This window comes from Theropithecus gelada, chromosome 8, assembly GCF_003255815.1.
Source record: "Theropithecus gelada isolate Dixy chromosome 8, Tgel_1.0, whole genome shotgun sequence".
NCBI lineage: Eukaryota > Metazoa > Chordata > Mammalia > Primates > Cercopithecidae > Theropithecus > Theropithecus gelada.
The window spans coordinates 10,189,415-10,214,565 of record NC_037676.1 but is presented as its reverse complement, the minus strand read 5'-3'; the positions used below and the strand labels follow the sequence as shown (position 1 = coordinate 10,214,565).

Sequence of the window (25,151 nt, the reverse complement as noted above, 5' to 3'; positions counted from 1 at the left end):
TCCTGCAAGGGCACAGAAAGCTCAAGAACGCTTTTTACCCTGAATGTGGAAGTAATCAGGAAAGAAGCCATTTTCTGAAATCCAGTCATGCACTGTGATATTATTTAAAATGTGTACTGAAAGATGTTCTAAGAATTTCCTTTTTGCAGGTGGAATACTACACACACGTGCACACACAGCACACACACACGTGTGCACACGAATGTCTGTTTCACTAGCGCTGTTTAGCGTGCTCCATTTTCCGCTGAATGCAGTGAAAGAAACACTTCTTATATTTGGGAGCTTCTCCTGTCAGATCCCATTTATAGAAATGAGAAGATGCTCTCTGTATTTCAAATGAACGCATTTAGTATGGAAAAAAAAAATCTTAAATGTCTCCTTAGCACAACCTGCATAGAATCCTTACTGCTTTCCAAGGTAACAAAGGAGATGGTTTACGCTGTGTATTTTCAAGCATGTTTAGATGGATCTAAACAGCTGGGGTCAGAGGCCCTTTCAAGGGTACCTTTGTTATGTACGTTTTTTCTCATAGTGACCTAAGTCACAGAGGAGGTTTTGAGCCAGGATTCAGCAAGCAGCTCTGGAACCATTCGCACGTGGCGAGAACAAGGTTGAACACCAGGAATCCTGCGGTTCTCTCGGGATTGTGGATTCACCTGCACGGCTTGCCCTCTCACCTGTGTGTGGATGACAAGCTAAGTAAGGGGAGCGACATCTAAAAGGCACAACTAGAACAAAAACATTTCTGTGTTATTCTAGAAAACTTTTCACTATTTTAAAAAAAAATTTCTGAGCTACTAAGTGTATACAGCAAAATATGTTTCTGTTTCTGGCACCTGGGATGCCGTAGGAATTTTACCACTTGGAGAGATAACCAAAGGGACTGAAAGTCAACTTCAAAATGCCCCGGGATGTCTGAGGGGGATTTTCAGGAGGAAGCGCCAGGCGGGTTTTGTGGAGCAAGCAGTGCTGGGGGCGTCACCGTGTGTCATGTGGCAGGGCCGCCAGAGGGTGCATCCCCCCATCTCGATCGGCACCTCCGGTCCTAGTTCTTGAGTTTTGATCTGTGACTGTGAGGAACCCAGCCTTCTGGGACGCTATATGGTAAAATGATAAGCCATTATAATATTTTTTAAAAAGCCTCTTAAGCCAAATGAGGCTGAGGTTTTGTTTGTTATTTTTTAACTTTTTAAAATGTCTGTGTCAGAGGATGGGATCTTTTGGGCTCTGTAGTCCTGTGACTCAGCAGCTGTGACCTTGAGATTTTAGACCATGAATTCCAGAGTCAGGACGCCTGGACTCAGAGGGGAGCACTGCCCCCACCCCGCCCAAGCCTGAGTGCTTGACCTGGCACCAGTGCGTGGTGACCTGGCACCAGTGTGACCAGTGTATGTGACCTGCCTGAGTGCTTGACCTGGCACCAGTGCATAGTGACCTGGCACCAGTGTGACCAGTGTGTGTGACCTGGTACCAGTGTGACCAGTGTGTGGGACCTGGCACCAGTGCACGGTGACCTGGTACCAGTGTGACCAGTGCATGTGACCTGGCACCAGTGTGACCAGTGCGTGGTGACCTGGCACCAGTATGACCAGTGCATGATGACCTGCACCAGTGTGACCAGTGCGTGGTGACCTGGCACCACTGTGACCAGTGCGTGGTGACCTGGCACCAGTGTGACCAGTGCGTGGTGACCTGGCACCAGTGTGACCAGAGCGTGGTGACCTGGCACCTGTGTGACCAGTGCATGATGACCTGGCACCAGTGTGACCAGTGCGTGGTGACCTGGCACCAGTGTGACCAGTGCGTGATGACCTGGCACCAGTGTGACCAGTGCGTGGTGACCTGGCACCAGTGTGACCAGTGCATGATGACCTGGCACCAGTGTGACCAGTGCGTGGTGACCTGGCACCACTGTGACCAGTGCGTGATGACCTGGCACCAGTGTGACCAGTGCGTGGTGACCTGACACCAGTGCATGGTGACCTGACACCAGTGTGACCAGTGTGTGTGACCTGGCACCAGTGTGACCAGTGCGTGATGACCTGGCACCAGTGTGACCAGTGCGTGGTGACCTGACACCAGTGCGCATCTGATGCTGCATTCATAGGAGGAGGGTTGGGAAGAGGCCTGGTTTATAGGACTAATGTAAAAATTAACTGTGTTAGGACAATGCAAAACACTTATTAGCATCTCTGGCGTAATCGTGCCTAGAAAAGGTTAGCTATTGTGAGTCCATGTTTTGAAAAAAAATTATTAGCTGTCTTCAGTGGCAACATTTACGTGTCACACCCCATTTTGAAACAAAGAGAATCACTGAGAGAACACGTATTTAAAACATAGACTCACAGAGCACGTTGATCCACCTGTGAGGGCTGTCCAGCAGCCACCCACTGCCAGGGTGATGAGCCGTGGCTCGAAGTGATCCCTTCGTTCGCGTACCACGCGCTGTTTAGACAGCAGATCCAGAGGGTGAGAATCCTTCTTGTAGGTTTTCTCAGTCTAGAAGGCAGCCTCAATTTGAGAATGTTAAAATGCAAAATGGTGGTATTAATCAGAAGGGACAGCTGTTGTATTGGAAGAAAACTGGTAATTGGTAGAAAGTGCTGATTAGTAGAAATGCAGGTTACGAAACCAGCAATCTCAAGGAAGCTCAGAAGGAGAGCAGACTTGCAGGAGGTTTATGTTTCTGCAAAAACAAAGGTGAATCAAGTTAAGAGCCTCAGTCAGGGTTCTTGGCATCCACCTGAGGCCACACAGCTTGGGCTCCATAGCTCAGGGCTCCGTCCCCTGCACATGACCCTGTGTTAAACACGCACAGGCACGTGGACACATTCAAAGGAAGCCAGCGGTGGTCTCTTGCAGAATGAGTCTACGCATCCATCAACCTGAGCCTCAAACTTGCGACCATATCTCAGAATACTGTTGACATATTGCCACTCTGTGGAACGTGTGCACTCAGGGTGGTGACAGCCAAGGTCAGGGGTCCGTGTTTGTTCACCTTGTGTTCACTGGCAGGTGACCTGGGGGATCCACAGAGGAGGGGAGGGGACAGGGCCCCTGCTGGTGCAGGTGCAGGTCCCCACATCTGCAGCAGAGCTGCCCATCCCACTGCCCAGGTGCAGCAGGAGTCGGCGGGCGTCGACGTGAAGACCACGTGCTTCATACATAGTGAATTTAGAATTGGCTCAAAACTAATTTTCTCCCTTTGCTTTCTCTCTCTCTCTCTCTCTTCCTTCCTTTCTTCCTTCTCTCTCTCTCTCTCTCTCTCTCTCCTTTTTTTGGTCTAAGTCAGGGAGGGGAAGGTAGGTAGGAGCTGGAATATGTTATACATTTTCTCTTAAAGCAAAAATATTTAGCAGAAAGAATGACTTTAAATCTATAATGAATAAGCTTCACTTAATAAGAATTCATGGAGTCCAGTTTTTTTCTCTGATATTCCATTTTTAAAGACTGAAGTAAATCAGATAAAAACTGCACCAAGTGTTTAATTTGAAAAGCAAGTGCATGCTTTAATGCCCAACTCTGGAGTCAGAATCATCCACCTAACATCTGGATACATTTTTATGTACCTGCTTGTGCACTGATAGTTAATGTTCCTATTATGATCCAAAAGAGGCAAGAAGAATAATTAATCATTTCTGTCCACATTTCTACAGCTTTTGATAAAATGAAATGAATTTTGCTGCATTGTGGAAAGATTGTCAATAAAACTGGAAAGTGGTCCAGTTAGACAGAAATGTAAGCTAAGCCAGACCTTCGATCTACCAAACACTCACAGGGTTCTTCCACGCTTTTAACATTTCACAAAATGGCAAGAAGGAAGACCAGAGAACGCTGATTTATTTTAAGGGAGTTTGGAAGGAAATGACCATTATGATAATAAAATGGATTTCACTCAGCCTACTCCTATTATATTTGCCAATATTGCATAACCTGGACAGCTTTGCATAAGTTAAAACTGAAAGCGAGCCTTGTATTTTTTCTGTTACTTTTTAAATACGTAAACTTGCCAGAGAGCTAATAATTTTTATGAAACTCTCAGTTTTTTGGCGTAAATTCAGGAGCTGAGTTTGCTATTATGCTGTAGGAGTTACTAGTGCTTTCAGCACTTTTCTAAAAAAAAATGTGGAATGATCTTAATTTCACTGCCTGGCCATAAAATCTCAGGTTTCAAAGGCAATTTTGTAAATAGCCTCCCCTATTACTTTTGATGAAATTCACAATCGTAAATGTGAATCTCAGAATATTTGCATAAGGCAAAGTTACCCATCAAAAGACACAGACATTCCACTGGAAATGTGATGCTGGACTCTCGGTGGGTCGGACGATTGTTCCCATCTCTGCCCTGCGGTAGGTGTCAGCCTCTCGGTGGGTCGGACGGTCGTTCCCATCTCTGCCCTGCGGTGGGTGTCAGCCTCTCGGTGGGTCAGACGGTCGTTCCCATCTCTGCCCTGCGGTGGGTGTCAGCCTCTCGGTGTGGGTTAGATGGTTGGTCCCATCTCTGCCCTGTGGTGGGTATCAGCCTCTCGGTGTGGGTTGGATGGTCGGTCCCATCTCTGCCCTGCGGTGGGTGTCAGCCTCTCTGTGGGTCGGACGGTCGTTCCCATCTCTCCCCCGCGGTGGGTATCAGCCTCTCGGTGTGGGTTACGTGGTCGTTCCCATCTCTGCCCTGCGGTGGGTGTCAGCCTCTCGGTGTGGGTTGGACAGTCGTTCCCATCTCTCCCCCGCGGTGGGTATCAGCCTCTCGGTGTGGGTTACGTGGTCGGTCCCATCTCTGCCCTGCAGTGGGTGCCAGCCTCTCGGTGTGGGTTGGACGGTCGTTCCCATCTCTGCCCTGCGGTGGGTGTCAGCCTCTCAGTGTGGGTTGGACGGTCGTTCCCATCTCTGCCCTGCGGTGGGTACTCACAAAATACCTTTTCTCCTTTCTTCTTTCCTGTAGCCAAAGCTACCTGCAAGCTGCAAGCGACGTGCCTGTGGGCCACAGCCTGGACCCCGCTGCGAACTACAACTCCCCGAAATTCCGCTCCCGGAACCAGAGCTACATGAGGGCCGTCAGCACCCTGAGCCAGGCCAGCTGCGTGAGCCAGGTCGGGTCCCTTCGCCCTTCCCCTGGGGTCCAGTCTCCCAAGCCAGGCTGGCACAGAGGCCCCGTGCGCAGGCAGCAATGGCACTGCCCTCCCGTCAGCAGCACTTGTGCAAGGCCACACCGCAGGGGGTTCCGCCTGGAATTAGCTCTGACCGATCAAAGACTCACGGACTTACTATTCTTTTCGACATGTGTCACTCCGTGTCATTTTGCGATGATTTTTTCTGGGGAAGCAATGACCAGAAGGCTGGACATCCTGGCCTCTCAGGCTGTCTTCCTTCTTCCCAGGCTCTTTTTCCAGTAAAAGGGGGCTAGGGAAAGGCTCTGGCAGCACGGCTTTCAGCTGTGTCCTCTGAATTGTGCCTCAGAAAGTCCTGTGAGAGGAGGGCCTGGTGTCACTCACAGAGTCCTGCTGGTCGGGCCCACTCCCAGGCAGGGCTGGTTTCAGGACAGGCACAGTGGCCAGGAGAAGGGTCCCTGGGTACCACGCGAGGGGTCGTATTAAAATCAGGTCCCTGAGACACGGGGGCTGTGAAAGGGAGGTCCCTCTGCTCCCCCACCTGTGGTGGACAGGCCTGAGAACGCATGATGACAAAATGGGCAGGTGTCCTTCAGTCTAATCATCCTATATTATATGGTAAAGAAGAATCGAAATTTTATCATTTTAATTACACACATTGCTTACTCATTTAAATGCCTCGGAAAACAGTGCTTGAGTTGACCTTGAGTTTGTATACCTAACGTTTTCTCTTAGTGTGGAGTAGGGATTAAGAGCCTGAGCTGACCGAACATTTTCTCTGACTTACTGTGGAGTAGGGATTAGCCTGGGCTTTCCGTGCCCTCCCATGATGCCGTTCACCGCGTGACAAAATAAGTATGCAGTCCATTTTGGATGTTATTAGGTAAAGAGTCCAGCATATACTGAGTACTCAAAAACAATAGCGCTTATTATTACCATGATAACAGTAAATAATAGTATATGATTCTGGGCACGAAAGCCCCCCTGACTGCAGACCGTGCTATGAGCTCTTGGAAGCATCCCTCGGGCTCAGTAAACATGAGTCTTTTCTTTTGCCACAGACTTTAAATTCCTCATGAGGTAGAGTCTATTCATTGTGCAGGTTTTTTTCTCATCAGAAAGTTGTACTCGGAACTTTTCCCACTGAACTATTAAGGTTTTTCCTAGTCCACAACTCAAGAAGTCTACCGCCTCTTTTATCTACCCAGTTACCTCTTTGCTTCCAGAAATGGGATTAAGTTCTCATCTGCGGCAGGAATTGCATTGACTCTTTTTCCCAATGACAAGGAAAGACCATCCCTAGCCCTGCACTCAAGTCCTGGGCAAATGGGAATGGTGGGCCCTCCGGCCCCCTGCAAACAATAATATCAACGGACCCTCAGCAGCTAGATAATTGTAATTATTTTAATAATTGAAGAAATATTCTGTTTCAGCATAAAGTCTGAGATGATTTTGGGAGACACTAATTAACTGAACAGAGTAACTGAAAGTCAGTGATACGTTTTAACAACTTTCTCGCTACACAGAGATGAGGATAAAGCAAACTTTCTTCTTTTAAAGCTGGCACCTTCCGTTTCAGTTGATATAACCTGGTTTACCAAAATACAGCTTTAAAAATCAGATGTAACCCAACAAAAGGTTTAAACAGAAGTGCAAAGGTATCCCATCTGAGGTATGAACGTTCATCTCTAATGCTTTCCACAAACAAGTTTCAATTAAATGGATCTCACACCTCTTTAGAGACTTTTATGAAACTTTCAGAGGCTCTCTGCGACTCGTCGCCATTTTTGGGGGTAAACATAAGCTAAATATACTAGTTCTCTCGTCATCTTGCTTTTGATGAACCCAAGATGGTATCTACAAAAATAAGCCAGTAAAAATAACATTTTCTCACATCTTTTTCTATCTGAAAGGATTGACATTGGAAACAATGGTTAAGCAGACAAGTTGGGTGCTTGGGGGTTTATTTAACGACTTTGAAATTTAGAATTCTAAGTCATTCCTATGCAGAGTTCTGTGGCATTACTTTAAATTGAACTCAGTTCTGAATTCTCAAAAAAAAAATAAATGTTATTTAAAATAATCCTGGAACGCTAGTAGTAGCTGAGACTATATCACACCCAGAAATAAACTTCCACTAATTGATTGTCCAGCCCTAGGCCATGAGACCCAACAATTCTGGAAGGAGAGGGGACAGTTCCCGTGGTCGAGGATGGGACAGCTGGAATTTCTCACACTTCAGGGCTCTAGGGAGATGTGAATTTGGTGACAAACCAAAGTTTGTTAAAAGTTTGCCCTTCGTCTTTAACACTCAATTTTTTCTCAAGCACAAAAAGGGAATTAACAATCTAATTGAAGTCTTGTGAGAGGCACTTATGTCCATGCCGTTTCCTCGTTGGAACCTCAGTAGCTGGACTCTGCTTGGGTTTCCTGCAGCTCGTGTTCCGAGAGTCTCGGGCAGAGGTCCCCAAGTCCTGAGTGTCTCGGCAGGAGGTCTGGGTGTCCTGAGTCTCGGCGGGAGGTCTGGGTGAATGGATCATTTTAATTCCCTGCTGGACCAACTTGAGATGCTCCTCAACCACTTTTTATTTGGTTTGGGGAGGAGGAGTCAACTTCATGTCTAGAACCTCATTGAAAGGCTTTTAGCTGGAAGCACAGCCAAGGGTCCTTGCTGAGATGCCGGCTTCTGTTTGTGAAATGCACGCACCAGGTTAACGGTGTCTCGAGATTCTTTAGGAGCGAGGGCAGCTGGGCCCAGGGCCGGGCTTGCAGAAGGGTGTCCACTGAGGCGTACCAGGGCCTCACATAGATTCGGACCTTCTCACACTGTCTACTATAGATCTTTGACAGGAATGACACAATCTAAGACTTTTCCATACAATTCTATGTAAGTGAAAACTTAGATTGGAAGAAATTTATGGTCCAGAAAAACGTCCCGTTTCCAAGCCAGTGTGCGTGTTTCTGAGCACTTTGCTGGGTTCCTGAGGCCGTCCTGCCGGCTGTGTCCTGGTTGTGCCTGCCTGGGTTTGTCTGTCCCTGTCCAGCATCAGGAATCCTCAGACCTTTCTGAAAAAGGCCACCCCACCGGTGTTGTGCCAGCTCTTTCTGCAGCCCGGCGTGGGCCTGTCTTCCCTGCAGGGTGGCTTCAGGCTTCGCTGCCCTTTGCTCACCCTCTGCCTGTCCAGGGTCAGTGCTGACTTAGGCTCACGAGGAAAGAGGCCGTGTCCTTCCAGCACGTAGGTCACCTCAGGGTGAAACCAGAGAAGTCCACGGGTCTGAACTTGGAGACGGCACCAAGTGTCGTGTTGTGTCAACAACACAACTACTAGAGGGAGAACCTGATTCTTTCACTTTGCCTTTTACTCTGCTGACAACTAGAGGAGAAGAACAAATCTGGTGTTTAAAACAGTATATTTTAAAAATGTATCTGCCAACAGAATCCAGGGAGTTCAGAAAGTTGTTGGTGCTTTGAGCTCTCACACATCCCCAGGAGAAACAAGAAGAGAAATAATCTGAATGGGAGGGGGTGAGGGGAGAAAGAGAAAGAGAGGAGGGAGGGAGGGAGGGAGGAAGGAGGGAAGGAGGGAAGGAGGGAAGGAAGGAAGGAAGGAAGGAAGGAGGGAAGGAAGGAAGGAAGGAGGGAAGGAAGGAAGGAAGGAAGAAGTGAGTATACTAATATCCTGAGCTAAGGAAGAATAAGAAAGCCTGGAATTTAGGTAAAGTAGCACGTTTCATGTGGACAAAAACACCAGTACAGCCATTTCTTTCTCATCTGGACTCAGATTGTTGCCGTAATGGTGAGAAGGAGATGAGTTTAGAAGCCAAATTTGTGATGAGTTGCCATGGCAATGGGTAGAAGCAGACTCCATATTCTGAAAAAGAACTGAGTAGTGTACGCACTGAATGGGCTTTTCCTTACACGGCCTCAGTGCCCGGAGCCATCACGCCATTAGTAGCTTGGAAAGGTGGGACAGTCATGCGGGAAAGGGAAGGAAGAAATGGATTCTAAACAGTTACTTTGTACCAGGTACTTTGCTAATCTTTTAAAAGTCCTCTCTCTCTCTCTTAAACTTTGTAAAAACTGTCAACCTTACCTCGAAGATTCGCCTTGTGGTCCCCCAGAATTTCATCAACATTTGGGACTGGCTGTTTGCCTACGTGTTTTGTAAGGGATAACCCAATGATCTCTTCCCCGAGCTCAGCCGTTGTCCGTGCTGACTTCAGGTTCACTGGGCTGCAATACGAGGCAGTGAAAGGGAGCCCGGGAATGAGTGCTGTCTCCTGGCTCTTCTGGAATGTGACGGTGACCCTGGAGGCCGGGACATCACCTGTGCTGTTGATGATTGCAGGTGAGCGAAGCGGACATCAATGGGCAGTTCGAGTCCGTGTGCGAGTCCGTCTTCAGTGAAGTCGAATCTCAGGCCATGGACGCCCTCGACCTCCCGGGATGTTTCAGAACAAGGAGCCACAGTTACCTTCGAGCCATCCAAGCCGGCTACTCCCAAGATGACGAGTGTATTCCCATGATGACACCCTCTGACCTCACCTCCACCATCAGGTCAACAGCAGGTAAGGGAACGCCGTTTTCAGCCTTTCAGCGGGGCCTCTAGGGGCTTCCCTGTCTTCCTCCTAGAAGGAGAGAGGAGCACGCGGCAGCACAGGCACAAGGTACCCTCCTGACGTTTAGTAACAGTTCCTAATTGCGTTCGTTACACCGTCGCATTCGCAAGGGTGTTTTGTCTCTTGTAGCTAACCTTTCTTTTTCTTACAACGAAATCTACTAATTATCAAGTTTCCTTAAAATAATCAAGTGTAACTAGTATAAAGTTTCAGAGAGGAGGGAAAAAATGGAAGTGCTAACATTTGGAAGGTGATCGGCCGGGCGCGGTGGCTCAAGCCTGTAATCCCAGCACTTTGGGAGGCCAAGACGGGCGGATCACGAGGTCAGGAGATCGAGACCATCCTGGCTAACACGGTGAAACCCCGTCTCTACTAAAAAATACAAAAAAAAAAAAAACTAGCTGGGCGTGGTGGCAGCGCCTGTAGTCCCAGCTACTCGGGAGGCTGAGGCAGGAGAATGGCGGGAACCCGGGAGGTGGAGCTTGCAGTGAGCTGAGATCCGGCCACTGCACTCCAGCCTGGGAGACAGAGCAAGACTCCATCTAAAAAAAAAAAAAAAAAAAAAGTGTTAAATATCAAAGTGTAATGGATTGCAGTGAGACTTTGGCTGATGAGTGGTGACGCCCAGGCTCCCCGGTAGCGACGTGCAGCCGGTCTCTTGCTCAGTAAACAGATCTGTAAACACGACTCACCACCGCTAAGCAGGTACATCATTAATGCAGCTGCACTAATCATCTTAGAGCTCTGAAGACTCAAGTCTCTCTATTTCCTTTAGTTCTCATGGAAAACCATACCCACCCCTTCAAAAATTTACTGCCCAACCTAAGTATTACTGCCTAATATTTTACTGCCTAATATGTTATTATTTCTATAACACGATGAATATACATGGCCTGGAGAAACCCATAAAACGCAGCAAGCAATAAAAGCTCGAGGCGCTGCACATAGAGGCTAAGAGAGAAGCTATAAAATAACATAGTGTTGGGGCGTGAGGCGTTCTGAATACCAGAGGGCTTGGAATGCTACAGCTGTGTCTTAGGAATTTACAGGACAGCTCCGAGGGGAAATAGAACAGAGCTATGTTCGTGATAAATCGTGTTAGGAACAGCAGACACATAACAGGAGAGAAGAAAAGAGAAGTTCAGCAGGAGTGAGTGTGTCATCACACCCGTGAAAAGGTCTTGGTTTGTTTCAATGCTAAAGTGAACCAGAATTCCAGGAGATTGCACTTTGCAGAACCGCACATTGCAGTCGGCACTATCATCGCACTTTGTGAAGAAAGTGTTTCATAGTGGAGTCTGTGGATGGAAGGGAAGGAACTGTGTTCACACTGTCTTCCATCATGTCCTCACTGTAAGACCTTAGGCTTGTTAACTTTTCTGACTCTTGGTTTCTGTGGTATTCAAAACGAAGCTGTAGCCATGGGTAATTTATTTGCATAAGTTTAAAGATTATTTTTCAAAGAAAGCTGTGGATCCTCGGTGTGCTTTTTGTGTGGTAGAGGTTTCTTCAGTGCTGGCGCCACTGAGCTGGGGCTTTGGGAGAAAAGCAACAGATCCTGGCTCTCTGGCTCCCAGCAGGGCTTTCTGTGCGAGGGAGAGTGGTGCCCAGGACCTGCCGAGGGATATCCACAGGCTGACAACACGTGCCCCGGGTGCCGCCACCAGGTAGCTGTGGGCACCCGGCGTAGTCTCCTGTTTTCCTCTGGTTTGGCCTGTTCTGCTCACTCCTGCCCCTCAGTGAAATCCTGGGCCAGTTCTCATGCTCTGCCCTGATGTAAACATTGAACAAATTAGAATTCGGGAAGTCATGAGATTTACAATGATTGCATTGAAAAACAGCACTCCAAGACACCATTACTCATACATTCAGCAGTATTTGTTTACTGTCTCTTAGGAGCAAGTAAACAGTTAAGCACTTTCATAGTCTTCAGAAATGCTTTGAAACAATCATTACCTCATAGAAAAGGACTTTATTGTTTTTAGGGCTGTCATTATAGACAGAATAAAAATAAAACAGATTTCAGAGTGATAAGAACCAGTTCTGAGCTCAGACTAAAATTTTAATTTATATATATACAATTTTTACCATGTGTATTTTGTATTCCAAAAATGCACCTACCAAAGAAATTACAAAAAAAAAAAAGATTCCATTCAGAGTTTCTTTTGTATCTTGGCCTAGTTTTGAGTCAGAATTTCCTCCAGGTGATACAGGGGACTGTCCGAGTTATGTGACATCTGAGAATCAAATGAGGAAAGAAATGAAAAGCACTGAGGGAAATACTTAGCACTGTAAGATTACAAGTTACCCTTGTGAAGAAATATAAGTACAGACTAATCATTAACCTTTCCTGTTTCCCATTTTACTCTAAGTATTGTATATTAAATATTTAAATCTTTATTTACTAAATAAAATTTGGATGACATGCAATATAGTCTATTTAGCAAGATTATGAAAAAGTACCAAAGAAATGAAAAATCCCCATCTGGGAAAACAAAATTATGGAGGAAAACTATCAAAATGTACAGGATGTAAGTGCCTCGATCATTGTGACAGCTGAACTTCAAATTTGATCCAAAGCTTCCTGTCCGTGAGTCAAGTGGATTTCAAAAATTTTCTACTTAAATACTTCTGACTTTTGTATTTATTTATTTATTTATTTATTTTATTTTATTTTTTTTTTGAGACGGAGTTTCGCTCTGTCGCCCAGGCTGGAGTGCAGTGGCCAGATCTCGGCTCACTGCAAGCTCCGCCTCCCGGGTTCATGCCATTCTCCTGCCTCAGCCTCCGGAGTAGCTGGGACTACAGGCGCCCGCCACCACGCCCGGCTAGTTTTTTGTATCTTTTAGTAGAGACGGGGTTTCATCGTGTTAGCCAGGATGGTCTCGATCGCCTGACCTCGTGATCCGCCCGTCTCGGCCTCCCAAAGTGCTGGGATTACAGGCTTGAGCCACCGCGCCCGGCCTGACTTTTGTATTTAAATACTTGGGAATTGATATACTAACACTACATTCAGTAGCTATCCTTTATCAATCCATGTATGTGTGTGTGTGTGTGTGCGCGCGCACGCACGTGTGTGTGTATGGGGAGGGAGATTATTTTGACAGATTGATTTTCTTTTATGATTTTCTTTCTAAAACTAGCTCATGAAAATAATTCCAAAGAGCTATTTTTGAAAACATTCCAAAGTGAGTACTTTGAAGAACAAAATTTGTTTAAACACATTACTTTATGCAGGCTCGAAAGGTAAAAGTTGGTGTTATTATTAGATTGTTTCACCTTGTAGAAATACAAATGTATAATATTCATATAATAAATATTGAATATATGCATCAAAGATGTATTGAGAATTTAAAAATACATCTTAGACCATCGTTGTAAACATGGACAGGTTGAGGTTCCCAGAGGACATTTGTTGGTTTGGGGACACCCCAGTTCACCTGCTTTTTCCCTCAACCTTTAAAGGCAGCTGGTGATTCTGCTGAGATAGACCCTTTTAATCCAATTGCCAGGGAACTCAAGAACAGAACGCACTGGGAGGCGGGTGACCCACGCACATGCACGTTCCTTCGTGCCACTATTTCTCTCATTATGAAAACCACTGCATATTGATTAGTGTCCTCGCCTTCAATGAAGTGGTTTTGAAAACATCTAACTTTCATTTCACACATGGTTTCTTTCTCATCTGGGAAATGATTTATCGGATTGCTTTACTTGTCTAAATATGCATCTCACCTGATTTTTCTAGGGTGGGAATATTATTGATATTGTGAAGTAAAATGCTGTAAAATTAGGTTATAATGATTTTTCTCTGGGTCAGAAATGTTCTCAACATATGATACAACTGATTCTAGAAGTCGTGAAAACAAAGGGAAAATCTGTAGAAACCATGGCAGAGGAAACAGCCCCAGACTTATTTTATTATTTATATTTCTATAGCAACTTATATCTCAAGGGTACATAGTAATTTCATTTCCGAGATAGATACTTGCCAACATAGAGGAGAAAAATTATCTCTATATATCAGTACCTTGAATATAAGAGGCAGAATAACTATTTTTCAATGCTATGATTTTTGTTGCTGTTTTAAAATTTTACTTCTTTGCTGACCTTCCTCAGTTTGAATAACTATGATTTATTTATGTATTTGATTCTCCCATTTTTAATCTTCTACAATAAAAGACAGTGTTTTACTTAATTTTATCTTATCACAAAGAGTGGATTTTCAGGCGTGTGAGCCTAGGGAAATTTTCATCATGGACTAAACGTGTTGCCTCAACCTTCTTCTGGTACCAGGGCCTGGTACCGTCGAGTTACTGTATAAGTGATATGCAAGTTTGCCTGACAAGATGGTGAACATATTTTAAAACTTGAATTTGAAAAAGTAGAGAATTTAAAAGAAAAGAAACTGAAAATGGATGTCAGCTGGGCTGTTCATAAAATGTTTTGCCAATAGAGTAACGGTGATTTGAAATCATAAAATACCACAGGGCATACTCAGGTGTGTTGGGCCACACGGGCACCCCTTGGTAAACCCGGCTGATGGCTGCCAAGTACGCAGCACCCCAGGTCAGAGGAAAGAGGTGCACCCCAGAGGAGAAGGATCTGTCTGGCCTCTGGCTGGCTCTGCGGGCAGGATGTCTCTGCAGACATGCTTGCTTGGGGACCAGGTGTATGGTGTGCAGCCTTTCCAGGCCCACGTACCTCTGAGCAGGCCCTTCACCCTCCTCTCCTCCCTCCCCATAGGGCTGGCAAGGAGACCCTGCAGCCAGCTTCCCTGCGGAGTTAAAATAAGATGCGCTATATGGGGAAAGGCTTTGGGAAGGACATTTAGCTCTTTACTGGAAAAATGAGCCGCTGGAGATTCTGTGAGCCACAAAATCTGAAAACCAGAAGATTCCCCAAACACGTCTTCTCCTTGGATCTGTCATTCAGACACGAGGGCTGTACAAATAGGCTCAGAAACTGTTGCTTGGGGCTCTCAGACCCATAGCCTCAGGTCATAGCTTTCCACAAGTCAACAGCTACGCGCTGCCAGGACCAGCCTACACACCCCACAAAGGCGACAAAAAGCCACATTTCAGTAAACACATGAACAGAGTCATTTGTTCATGAATGAAAAAAGTCACACATGATCACTTTCTGTTTTAGAAATGCAAAAAATGAACTAGAATAAAGAACAGTCATCTTACACGCCAACTGGAGATTCTAAAGGAAAGATCAAATTACATTTATGTCGTAAGCATTTATTAAGCGTTTGCTGTATGCCGGCCGTGGCACCAGGTTCTCTGAATCCTGAAGCACTAATGTCCTGGGCGTTGGCCCCAGAGGCCTGAAGTCTGGAAACAATTTCAGTTGAAGAGCTCGTCAGCCATGGCCACCTGCTGGGTGCTGTGAGATGTGTGTGGACAGCTCTGGAAACCCAGGGGAAAGCCAGCACCTCGGCAGCCTCAGGGATGCCTCTTCCACCTGCAGGAAGACTTGGGCTGAGGCTTCAGGACTGGGGAGGAGAAACCTGGGCAGAGGGAGGTGCCAGCCTAAAGTAATGACAAACCTCCCAAAAACCGCTGGGCACCTCAGCCCCAGGATTCGCAGGGCGCCCGGCCCAGAGGGAGAGGCGGGAAGGCAGGACGGACGGGGGACACAAGCTCACGGGGACGTCCACACTGCACCTGTGGTGCTTGCACTTGCAGAATTCAGAGGTCACTGCAGGACTCGAAGCAGGAGACGGGGCTGAAATTCGGAGGTCACTGGAGGACTCGAAGCAGGGGACGGGGCTGAAATTCGGAGGTCACTGGAGGACTCGAAGCAGGAGACGGGGCTGTGGCTGGGTTGTGTTCCCCAGACCTGGTGCTGAACCCTAATCCCAGGACCTGAGAATGTGACTGAGTTTCAGACAGACCCTTCGAAGAGGTAACCAGGTAGAATGAGGTCACGGGGGGCCCAAATCCAATCTGTCCGGTGTCCTTATAAGAAGAGGACATGAAGACACAGACACGCACAGAGGGACCAGCCTGTGAGGACGCGGGGAGAAGACGGCATCTGCACACCCAGGAGAGGCCTCAGGAGGCCCCAGTTTTGCCGGCACCTTCGTCTGGGACTCACGGCCTGCACGATGTGAGAGAATCAACGTTGCTCCGTTACCGCAGCAAGGCAGGACAAACACGGGGGCAGAGTCAAGTTATAATGAAGACCCGCGGCCCTGCCATACTGCAGAGGAGCACGAAGACAGCTCCTCAAATAGCACAGGTGAGAAGGGACAGGGCTGGGCTGTGCCAGGCACAGGTGCAGGAATGGCTTTCAGAGGAAGCTCCAGGGGCACCCAGCTGAGCTCTAGGGAGCTGTGAAGAGGCTTCTAAGAGGCCTCCTGCCTGGGCCGTGGATGAGGCCCAGAAAGCCAGCGTGCAGGCAGGGAGTCTCCAGGACCTCATCCAGGAAGCGCAGTATCCTGGGAGTCCAGGAGGAGAGGCTGTAATGATGGCTCCGTTCAGGGACAGACGCAGAGAAGGCGGCGGACACACGCAGATCCCAGCATGAAAACACATGAACAGTAAACACATGAACAGAGTCATTTGTTCACGAATGAAAAAAGTCACACATGATCCCTTTCTGTTTTAGGAATGTAAAAAATGTACTAGAATAAAGAACAGTCATCTTACACGCAACTGAAGATTCTAAAAAAAGATCCAATTACATAACGGGGCTGTGCCATTTCCTCCTCGGGCTGCAGTAACAGGATGAGGTGATGCTGTCGGAGCCGAGAGAGCTGGGTCATGGAGTGCGGGTAGAAGAAGGGATGACCACTGCGACCAGGGAGCCAGGATGGAGTGGGATGAAGTGCCCGACAGCCCTCTCCAGCTGCTGCCTCTCAGCAGCCGAAGCCAACGGGGCCCAGCTCCCACGTGCTGAGCTGAGGGTCCCAGGACTGGCCAACCCAACTTCAGGAAGAGGCGTGGAGGTCGAGGCTGGAGGTGCGGTCTGGAACCATGGAGCCACCCCTGAACAGGAGGGTGTAGCAAGAGAAGAGGCCTGAGACCAGAGCCCGCAGCGTCCAGCATGTTGGGGAGAAGGGGCCTCCGGAAGGAGAGTGGAAAGGTGGGAGCCAGGAGGGATGGGGAGGGACCACAGGAGGGAGTTCAACGCTGCCCCAGCTCACCACAGTGGGAACAGAGGCTGCCCCTGCGTCTTGGCACTGTGGACAGTCCTGGGAAGCCGCTGCGAGGCCTGAATTGGGCAGCCCGTCTGTGGAGCAGCGGGGGTCCTGTGCCACCCCCCACCCAGGGTAAGCCCAGGCTCCTGGTGTCCATGAGCCTTGCATAAATTCACAGCAGAGACCCCTGTGGGTCACCCCAGAGATGAGGCTGGACTGAGGAACCCCTAAAAAGCAGGTGTGTTGGTCTCATATTTGTGGCTATAAAGACCACAAGCCCCGTGGTCTACAGCAGCGCAGATGTACTGTCTCACAGCTGCAGAGGTCAGAAGTCTAAATTGGGTTCTGTGGGGCTAGTATCAAACATCGGGTCCTTCTGGAGGCTCCCAGGAGTTCGCTCCTTGCCTCCTCAAGCTTCTGGAGTTATCTGCCATCCTTGGCTCCGGGCCACATGGCTCCTGCCTGGGCCTCCATCATCCAAGCCTCCTCCTCTGACTCCAACCCCCTCCCTTCCTCATGTAAGGACCCTGGAGATCACACTGGACCCACTTGGATGATCCAGGATCGTCTCCCCATCTCAAAATCCTGAATTTACTCACATCTGCAAAGTCCTTTTGCCACATAAAGTACCATGGTCACAGGCCCTGGGGACTGGGATGCAGACATTTTTGGAGGAGTGTTATTCTATTTACCATAGCAGGTTTCGGTAAATACCATTTACCGAAAATGGAGTATTTACCATTCAAGAATGGTGGACTCATTTTTGAATGAATGAGTCAAGAATGAATGAGTTCTTCTCTGGAACCGAGCCAGGTATAAATGGTGACATTCTCCAGACACCTGACCCATGGGGAACCCATTTCTCTTCCAGGAGTGTTACACAAATCCTTGTAATAAGTCCAGGTTGATCCTGATGAAGAGGAGCCAAATCTGGCTGGGGCTGATGGATGCTGTGTGCAGGCTCAGAGTCCACCCTGGGAAGCCCAGGCGTGCTGCCCCGTGGGTCCTCAGCGTCAGACCTGCTGCTGACATCACGTCTCCAACCCCGTAGTGCAGCATAGGCCAGATTCCAGAAACCTGGCAATGACGATATCGTGCGGGAGTTGGTCCGAAATGTCCCAGGGAAGGTGAACGTCTTCCCAGCCGCTCAGGATGTGCCTCTGGTTGTCATGGTCCCCATTAGAACGTCTCAGAAACCGCCAACCACGATGGCTTCCATGAAGCCCAAGAATCCTTCAGCAAAAGCTCCACGTTGCAAACTAAAGCCCAGGGTGTGCATCATGAAGATCCCATCCCTGTGTCCGAGGTTCAGAGGCGCGTACCTGGGACTCGGGCATGAGACCCCGTTACGGGCCTGAGCAGGGCACCAAGATCATCAAACGCTAAACGCAGGCACAGGTGGAAGTCTCACGTGGCCTCCCCTGTGCATCTAGACGTGTGTTTTACAGGAAGTGACGACATGCAGCCCAGATACCTAAAAGATGAAAACTGATCTTTGTGATTTTCATTGTCTTTGATTTCTTTGAACTACAGCCAAAGCTTTATGTACTTTATCTGTCGTGTGCTGAGCACACAGGATGAGTGGATGAAAGCCGGTTGGCCCTGGGGACTGATGGGAGAAGCCCTGGCAGAGCACAGTCTCCGCATAGAGGAGGGAGACCCAACCTCTCCTGGCTGTGGGGAAGGAGAAGCCCTGGGGGGCACGGGTAGGGATCAGGTGTCGGAGTTAGGACAGGAGCCCCTGGTCTGTGCTGTAGAGAAGGAGTGGAGCCAGCTCCCAGTAAGGGTTTCCAAAGGTAAAATACTTGACACCTGTCTCTGGAACAGACACGGCAGACGAATCACATGCCTCCCGGGTTGCAGAAGGCGAGTGTGATGCAGAACAGTCGTACGTCTGTGTCAGGAGCTGTGTGTGTAAAAAGCCGGAATGACTCGGGTGAGAACAAATGTGTTCATAAAGATTTTCCCCAAGTGTGTAGCCCGCTCTTCCCTTCAAAGCCGCCGTTTTCAAGTAATTTGTGTCCTTCTCTGATACAATCCTCCTGTCTACGTACTTAGACTGGAATTACAACGTGAATGCTGGGATGATCTCCCAGGTAATGAGATTTCAAGATGAGGCTGTCATTGAACAAGCGAACTTGTCTAGACCAATTAGTCGTAATAGGAATGAAACTAGAGCCATGGGTTCCTGACTCATAGTCCAGGACTCTTGCAGTTGACAGTGATCTGCATCTGTCCTGGGGCTCCGTCTCCTCCCTAAAGTAGGGGTACAGTTGGAGGGACATGTGTGTGGGGATGGAGTCAGAAGTCCAATGAGGACTTCCGTATCATTGTCCTAAGAGTAACAGTTACTGTAAGAAAGGATTTCTCATTGGTCATTTAACATCGTATCACCCAGAAAAGTAATGGCTGAAATAAATAATTGATGTTTGCATAAGTCAGTAGGTGAATGAATGAGTCATTTCAGGTTTTCAGATATTGTGGAGATGGAAGTACTGTTGGATCTGCCTCCTACACCCCTCAAACCCACCAGCCCTCACCTGTGTCACCCCTCAGGGCTGAAACCATTGTCAGTGCTCACCTGGGTGCCTGCTCAGCCTCCAAGGCGCCTGGCGGGACTTCCCACCCACTCTCCATCCTGCCTCCAGGACATTCTTGCTAAAAATGCAGCCTGACCCTAACCCCGCCCAACCAAGAGCCCCGTCTTGGCTCCATGCAAGAGCCAGAGGAGTGAAGGCTGCCATCCTCTGTGGGGTCGCAAACCCCAGTGACCCGGCCCCGCCAGGCGGCCCGGCTGCCCTCTCACTCCCGCCCCCTCCCGGCCACCCTTCCAGAAATTCTCGCACCTCCACGCCTCTGCGGCTGCTGCTCGTCGGTCCAGAATTTCTTCCTTGAGTTTCTGCCTGAGTCCTAGCTGTGCTTTAAGCCCCAGCTCAGAAATCATTTCTTAAGGAAGCGGCACGACGCGCTTCTGATCTGATCTGTGTCTGCACGAAGCACGGCTTCTCCTTCCCATGGTAGAGAATTATGTTTATCATTTGCTTGTCGTTACATTGTCTCATCAATATATTGAAAATGTATTGACACCGTGGCTTTTATTCTAACAGGATGTTCCTTTAAAAACCATTACATTAAAAACAAATTATTTAGATTCATAAAATTAAAAACATTCTGAAAACGTTGAGAAAAAAATACTTTTGCTCTCCTCGCGTAAAAAACTAGAGTGATGCTTTTAAATGAAATTACTTGCTGGGCGCAGTGGCTCACGCCTGTAGTGCCAGCACTTTGGAAGGGTCACCTGAGGCCAGGCATTCCAGGTTAGAGAAAGCCCTGGTTGCACCACCGCACTCTAGCCTGGGTGACAGAGCAAGACCGTGCCTCGAATGAATGAATGAATGAATGAATGAAAGAAATAAAATCATCCAACATTAGTACAGACCATCCCTGACTTAACGATGGTTAGACTTACAATTTTTCAACCGTATAATAGCATGAAAACCACCCACATTCTGTAGAAACCATACTCTGAGTGCGCACAACCATTCTGTTTTTCACTTTCAGTACACTGTTCCACGAATTTGAGGAGACAGTCAGCACATTATAAAATAGGCATTAATCGAGATGATGTTGACCAACTGCAGGCCAGTGTCAGTGTTCTGAGCTCATTTAGGGTAGGCTGGCCTAAGTTATGATGTTTGGTGGGTTAAATGTATTGAATGTATTTCCCGCTTACGATGTTTTTAGCATATGATGGGTTTGTGGGGACATAATCCCACTGCAAGTTGAGCAGCATCTGTGTATTTATTTCTTCCATGTAATGATGCAAAATATGGATTATATGGAGTAATATTTGAAATTTTTAAAATGTGATCATGAAGTCATATATATACTTTTTGGGTTTATTGATTACCCAGACAATAATCTTACAGATACTATATATTACAGTAAAAAGTTGTAATTTATTTGTTACCTTTTTTTTTTTTTTTTTTTAATTAAGACGGAGTCTCGCTCTGTCTCCCAGGCTGGAGTGAGCGGCGCTATCTCGGCTCCTGCAAGCTCCGCCTCCCGGGTTCCCACTGTTCTCCTGCCTCAGCCTCCTGAGTAGCTGGGACTACAGGCGCCACCACCGCGCCCGGCTAATTTTTTTTTGTATTTTTAATAGAGGCGGGGTTTCACTGTGTTAGCCAGGATGGTCTCCATCTCCTGACCTCGTGATCCACCTGCCTCGGCCTCCCAAAGTGCTGGGATTACAGGCGTGAGCCACCGCGCCCGGCCTATTTGTTACTTTTATAACTTGAAATTTTCTTCCTTTGCTTCGTGGGTTCCAAGAGTCATTGAGATGATTTAATAGGACATTTTTGGACGTAAACAAAATAGCTTCCTGATCGGTATTCCTGGATCCCAGAGAATTCACCTTAAAAAGGTGTTTTTCCTTCGAAGCATCACACGGAAATGAAAGGAAGTAGACATCTTGCTCCCCACACGCCGTGTCCCGGCCTTGTCTTTCCCGTTCAGTTTGCAGATGGTTAGGTGATGTCTGCCATTGGTGGTGGGGGCCTGAGGCGATGCTATTCGGAATAATGCCGGACAGTTCTCTGGATGGGATAAAAAGTGCGTCTTTGTCTTCACTAGCTTTCACTAACTTGAATTTACAATTTACTTCTGTTATGAATGCAGACAGCAGAACACATTCCTATGAGATTCATACTCACAGCAGCATCAAGATAGTTCATCCCTGAAGGGTTCTTGCAACGGTCTGGAAACGCCACCGTCCCCACACCTGAGGCTGCAGGAGCTGCCGGTCCCCTGCCAGGTCTCTGTCTCATTCCACGCCGGCTGCTGTAAGGAAGCGTCATAGCCTGGCTTATGAACCCCACAGGTTTATCTCTCACGGTTATGGAGGCTGGAAGTCTGGGGTCAGGGTGTCCAGCGTGGGCAGCCTCCTTGTTCATAGGAGCAGATTTCCCTGTATCCTCACATGGAAGGAAGCTCCCTGGGATCCCTTTATAAAGGGACAAATCCCTCATCCTGCCCCCAGACAATCCACAAACCCACGGTCACAGACATCGGTCGACTTTTATACATTTCATGTCACTACCACGCCCAAGGCCCCTGTGGCGATAAGTCAGATGAGTTTAACCTGTGCCACGTACCATGCCACGTACCGTGCCACGTACCGTACCAGGCCAGGCTCGATAAATACGGGTTGAACGTATGAGTGAGTGATTTGAAGATTTACTGTTGATAAGATCTTTAATTCCCTTTCTATTCAGAGTTTGTCCTAACTTAGAGGACTTCGATGTTTAAGTTTTAAACTCCACTATGCTCGGCTGTTAGCCTTGGCATCGACTGGAGCTTTTTCTGTAGAATTCCTTTCTGAGGACGATACTTATTCAGGGGCACCCATGCATCCTTATCAGATGTTCTATGTGGACATGATTCAATTATCTATAACCGACATGTGCAAGAAATAACTTTTTTTTTATCAACTGAATTTCCATTCTGAGTTTCCACACCTCCTGCCTGGTGTCCTGTGAAATTCAGCCTCTGTCATTTCAGGTTAAACTCAGGGCATTACCAAGGCCAGGACTCCCAGGAGGTTTGGAGGCATCTGGGAAGCCTCCTGGTCGTAGGCCATTGGTTCCCTCCGGCTGTGCTGAGATCCCGGGTCCCTCTCTGCATGCAGGATTCCATCAAATCTGCAGGGCTTCCCTAGGGCATGATCAGGACAGGAGCCGTGTTCTGCAGCTGCTCAGGGACCCGCAGCTCCCCTTCTGTGGCTGTCATCATTTCCGGCTTCCAACCTCTTCCCTCCTCTCCCTGAGCCCCTGGTCCCCTCGGTCACGTCTCTACTGAGTACAGGCTTTTGTGAAAGTCAAGGTGATCTTTGCCAGTGAGAGGATATCCTGGGGTTGGCTTCCTCCCATAGAAATCTCTGAAAGGAAGAACCGCTGATCTCACTTGAAATGGGAAGAACTGTGGGGAAAAACATACAAATCCCATCACAGAGGTTTATTCTGCAACGTGAGTGGAGTGCAGGCGTTTCCCGGAACGACAGCCAGCACGCGGTCATCCTTGGATGGCGTCTGAACACACGCCTGGGGAGAGGTGCAGAGGGGCCCGAAAAATCATTGCCTGTGACCCTTCAAAATTTAATTTTATTCTCCAGAAAAGTAAAAATTATTCAGGTAGATACACTGAATTTGAATAACTGCCTTTACCTAAAACTTAAGATGTCCAAAAGCCAACACTATATATCAAAAATATTTTTAAACTGAAGGAAAAACCCAACCACTGAATTCTTTTTGCTTTTCAAAGCTACCAGAACTACTCAATACCCAGTGTCTAGTTATTGCTAGCTGTTTATATTTTCAGCAGTGGTGTTAGGCTAAACAGAATTTGTGTAGGCCATTTTAATGTTCCTAAAATCAAAGCAAGAGATTAAATGAGAATGATTACTCTGAATTAATCTTTGAACCTTTTTTCAAACACCAAAAATGTAGAGTGCTAGAAACTTCACTGGTTTGGTCTGTGGTTTTAGGTACTTGGGTGGTGAGATTTGTATCACTACTACTGATATTTTCAAATGACATAGAAAGTGGCAATAAAATATAGTAAGGAAATAGTTATATAGGAAGGAAACATCTATGAATGTAGGAAAAATACTCCTTTTTAAAATATGTAATTACGTTGGATTCATTTCATCCTAACATAGCCATTAAGATAGAGAATCGTGTTGTGCTCTTTCAACATAAGTCATGGGAAAGCTTTGAAAATCCCAGTGGATTCATCATGGGGAATATTTGTATCTCTGTTTATTTATTTATTTATTCAGTTTTGGAAGCCAAGAAGGAAAGAGATAAAGAATGGAATGATGGATTGTATCAAATGTTACTATGAGCATAAGGAAGATAAAGAAAAAGAAAAAGATTGATTAGCTAAGGCAACTGAAAGATCATGGTCGATACAGGCAACTGCAGATTCATGGAATTTCTGGAGGAAAAGTCCCACACTTTAAATATGGCGACAGGCTACATTTCCAGTTCTTCATAGGGGCAGGATTTGCTCCTAATCTCTTTCTGTAATAAAAACGAGTATTTTTAGGGCCGGGCGCGGTGGCTCAAGCCTGTAATCCCAGCACTTTGGGAGGCCGAGGCGGGCGGATCATGAGGTCAGGAGATCGAGACCATCCTGGCTAACACGGTGAAACCCCGTCTCTACTAAAAATACAAAAAACTAGCCGGGCGAGGTGGCGGGCGCCTGTAGTCCCAGCTACTCGGGAGGCTGAGGCAGGAGAATGGCGTGAACCCGGGAGGCGGAGCTTGCAGTGAGTTGAGATCCGGCCACTGCACTCCAGCCTAGGCCACAAAGAAAAACTCCCCCTCTAAAAAAAAAAAAAAAAAAAAAGTATTTCTTGTATCTGTTTATTGGTTTACAGCAGGTCATTACAACCATTTCGATCAATCACACAATCAACTGAATAAACTCACAAATATGTATTTAGTGCCTGGTGTGTATAAGATAATGGAGAGATGCTTTATAAAAGGAAAGGAAACAGAATTGAAAATAGATTTAGAAGCTCCGTATACACAAAGGGATAATCATGTTCAAAAACTTTTGTCCCTTCTTCTGATCGGTGTTGAATGACTACAAACTGTTCTATGATTCATAAAATGGTCAAAATTCCTGTCTCTTCTGAATATTGACAGCATAAGCTTAGATCATGATTTAATTATAAGGCACAGGAGGGGTCTCCCACACACTTATTCTGTGGATGGAGGTTTTATTCTAAAACACCTGTGTTATCTGGCAGATGGCGCTTAACAGAAATGAATTATGTGACATTTTCGGCTATTCCAGAGAAAGATACTGGGTGTTTTTCAAAAGATCCTCAGAATGTGCATCTGCATTTCTTGACCGAGAAGACGGAAGCTGGGGTGACAGTTGCTGGAGCAGAGATGGGAGAAGAGTAGAGACAGAAGCTGGGGTGACAGATGCTGGAGCAGAGATGGGAGGAGAGTAGAGACAGAAGCTGGGGTGACAGTTGTCAGAGCAGAGATGGGAGGACGGTATAGACATTCCTGCCATTGCTGCTGCTTCCCATCTCTGCCTCCAGCATCCACCACCAAGAAAACCCCTGCTCAGCGGATTACATGGGGAATAATTTGGGGAATTTTGCTAACAGATACATGTATTCACTTTCTCAAACGTACCGTCCAGGGTCTACATTCTGAAGATAAACAGGTTTACCAATTCTTCACAAACACTCAGATACC

At 47.2% G+C, this 25,151-nt stretch overlaps 1 protein-coding gene across 1 annotated transcript in view; it reads left to right on the top strand.

Moving 5' to 3' along the window:
* Positions 1-25,151, top strand: part of DLGAP2 (DLG associated protein 2) — an 896,861-nt gene that overhangs the window by 816,301 nt on the left and 55,409 nt on the right. The window contains exons 7-8 of the mRNA XM_025394866.1: positions 4,940-5,087; positions 9,455-9,674. Of these exons, the coding sequence (XP_025250651.1) occupies positions 4,940-5,087; positions 9,455-9,674 (368 nt within the window). The remainder of the gene's footprint in view (positions 1-4,939; positions 5,088-9,454; positions 9,675-25,151) is intronic.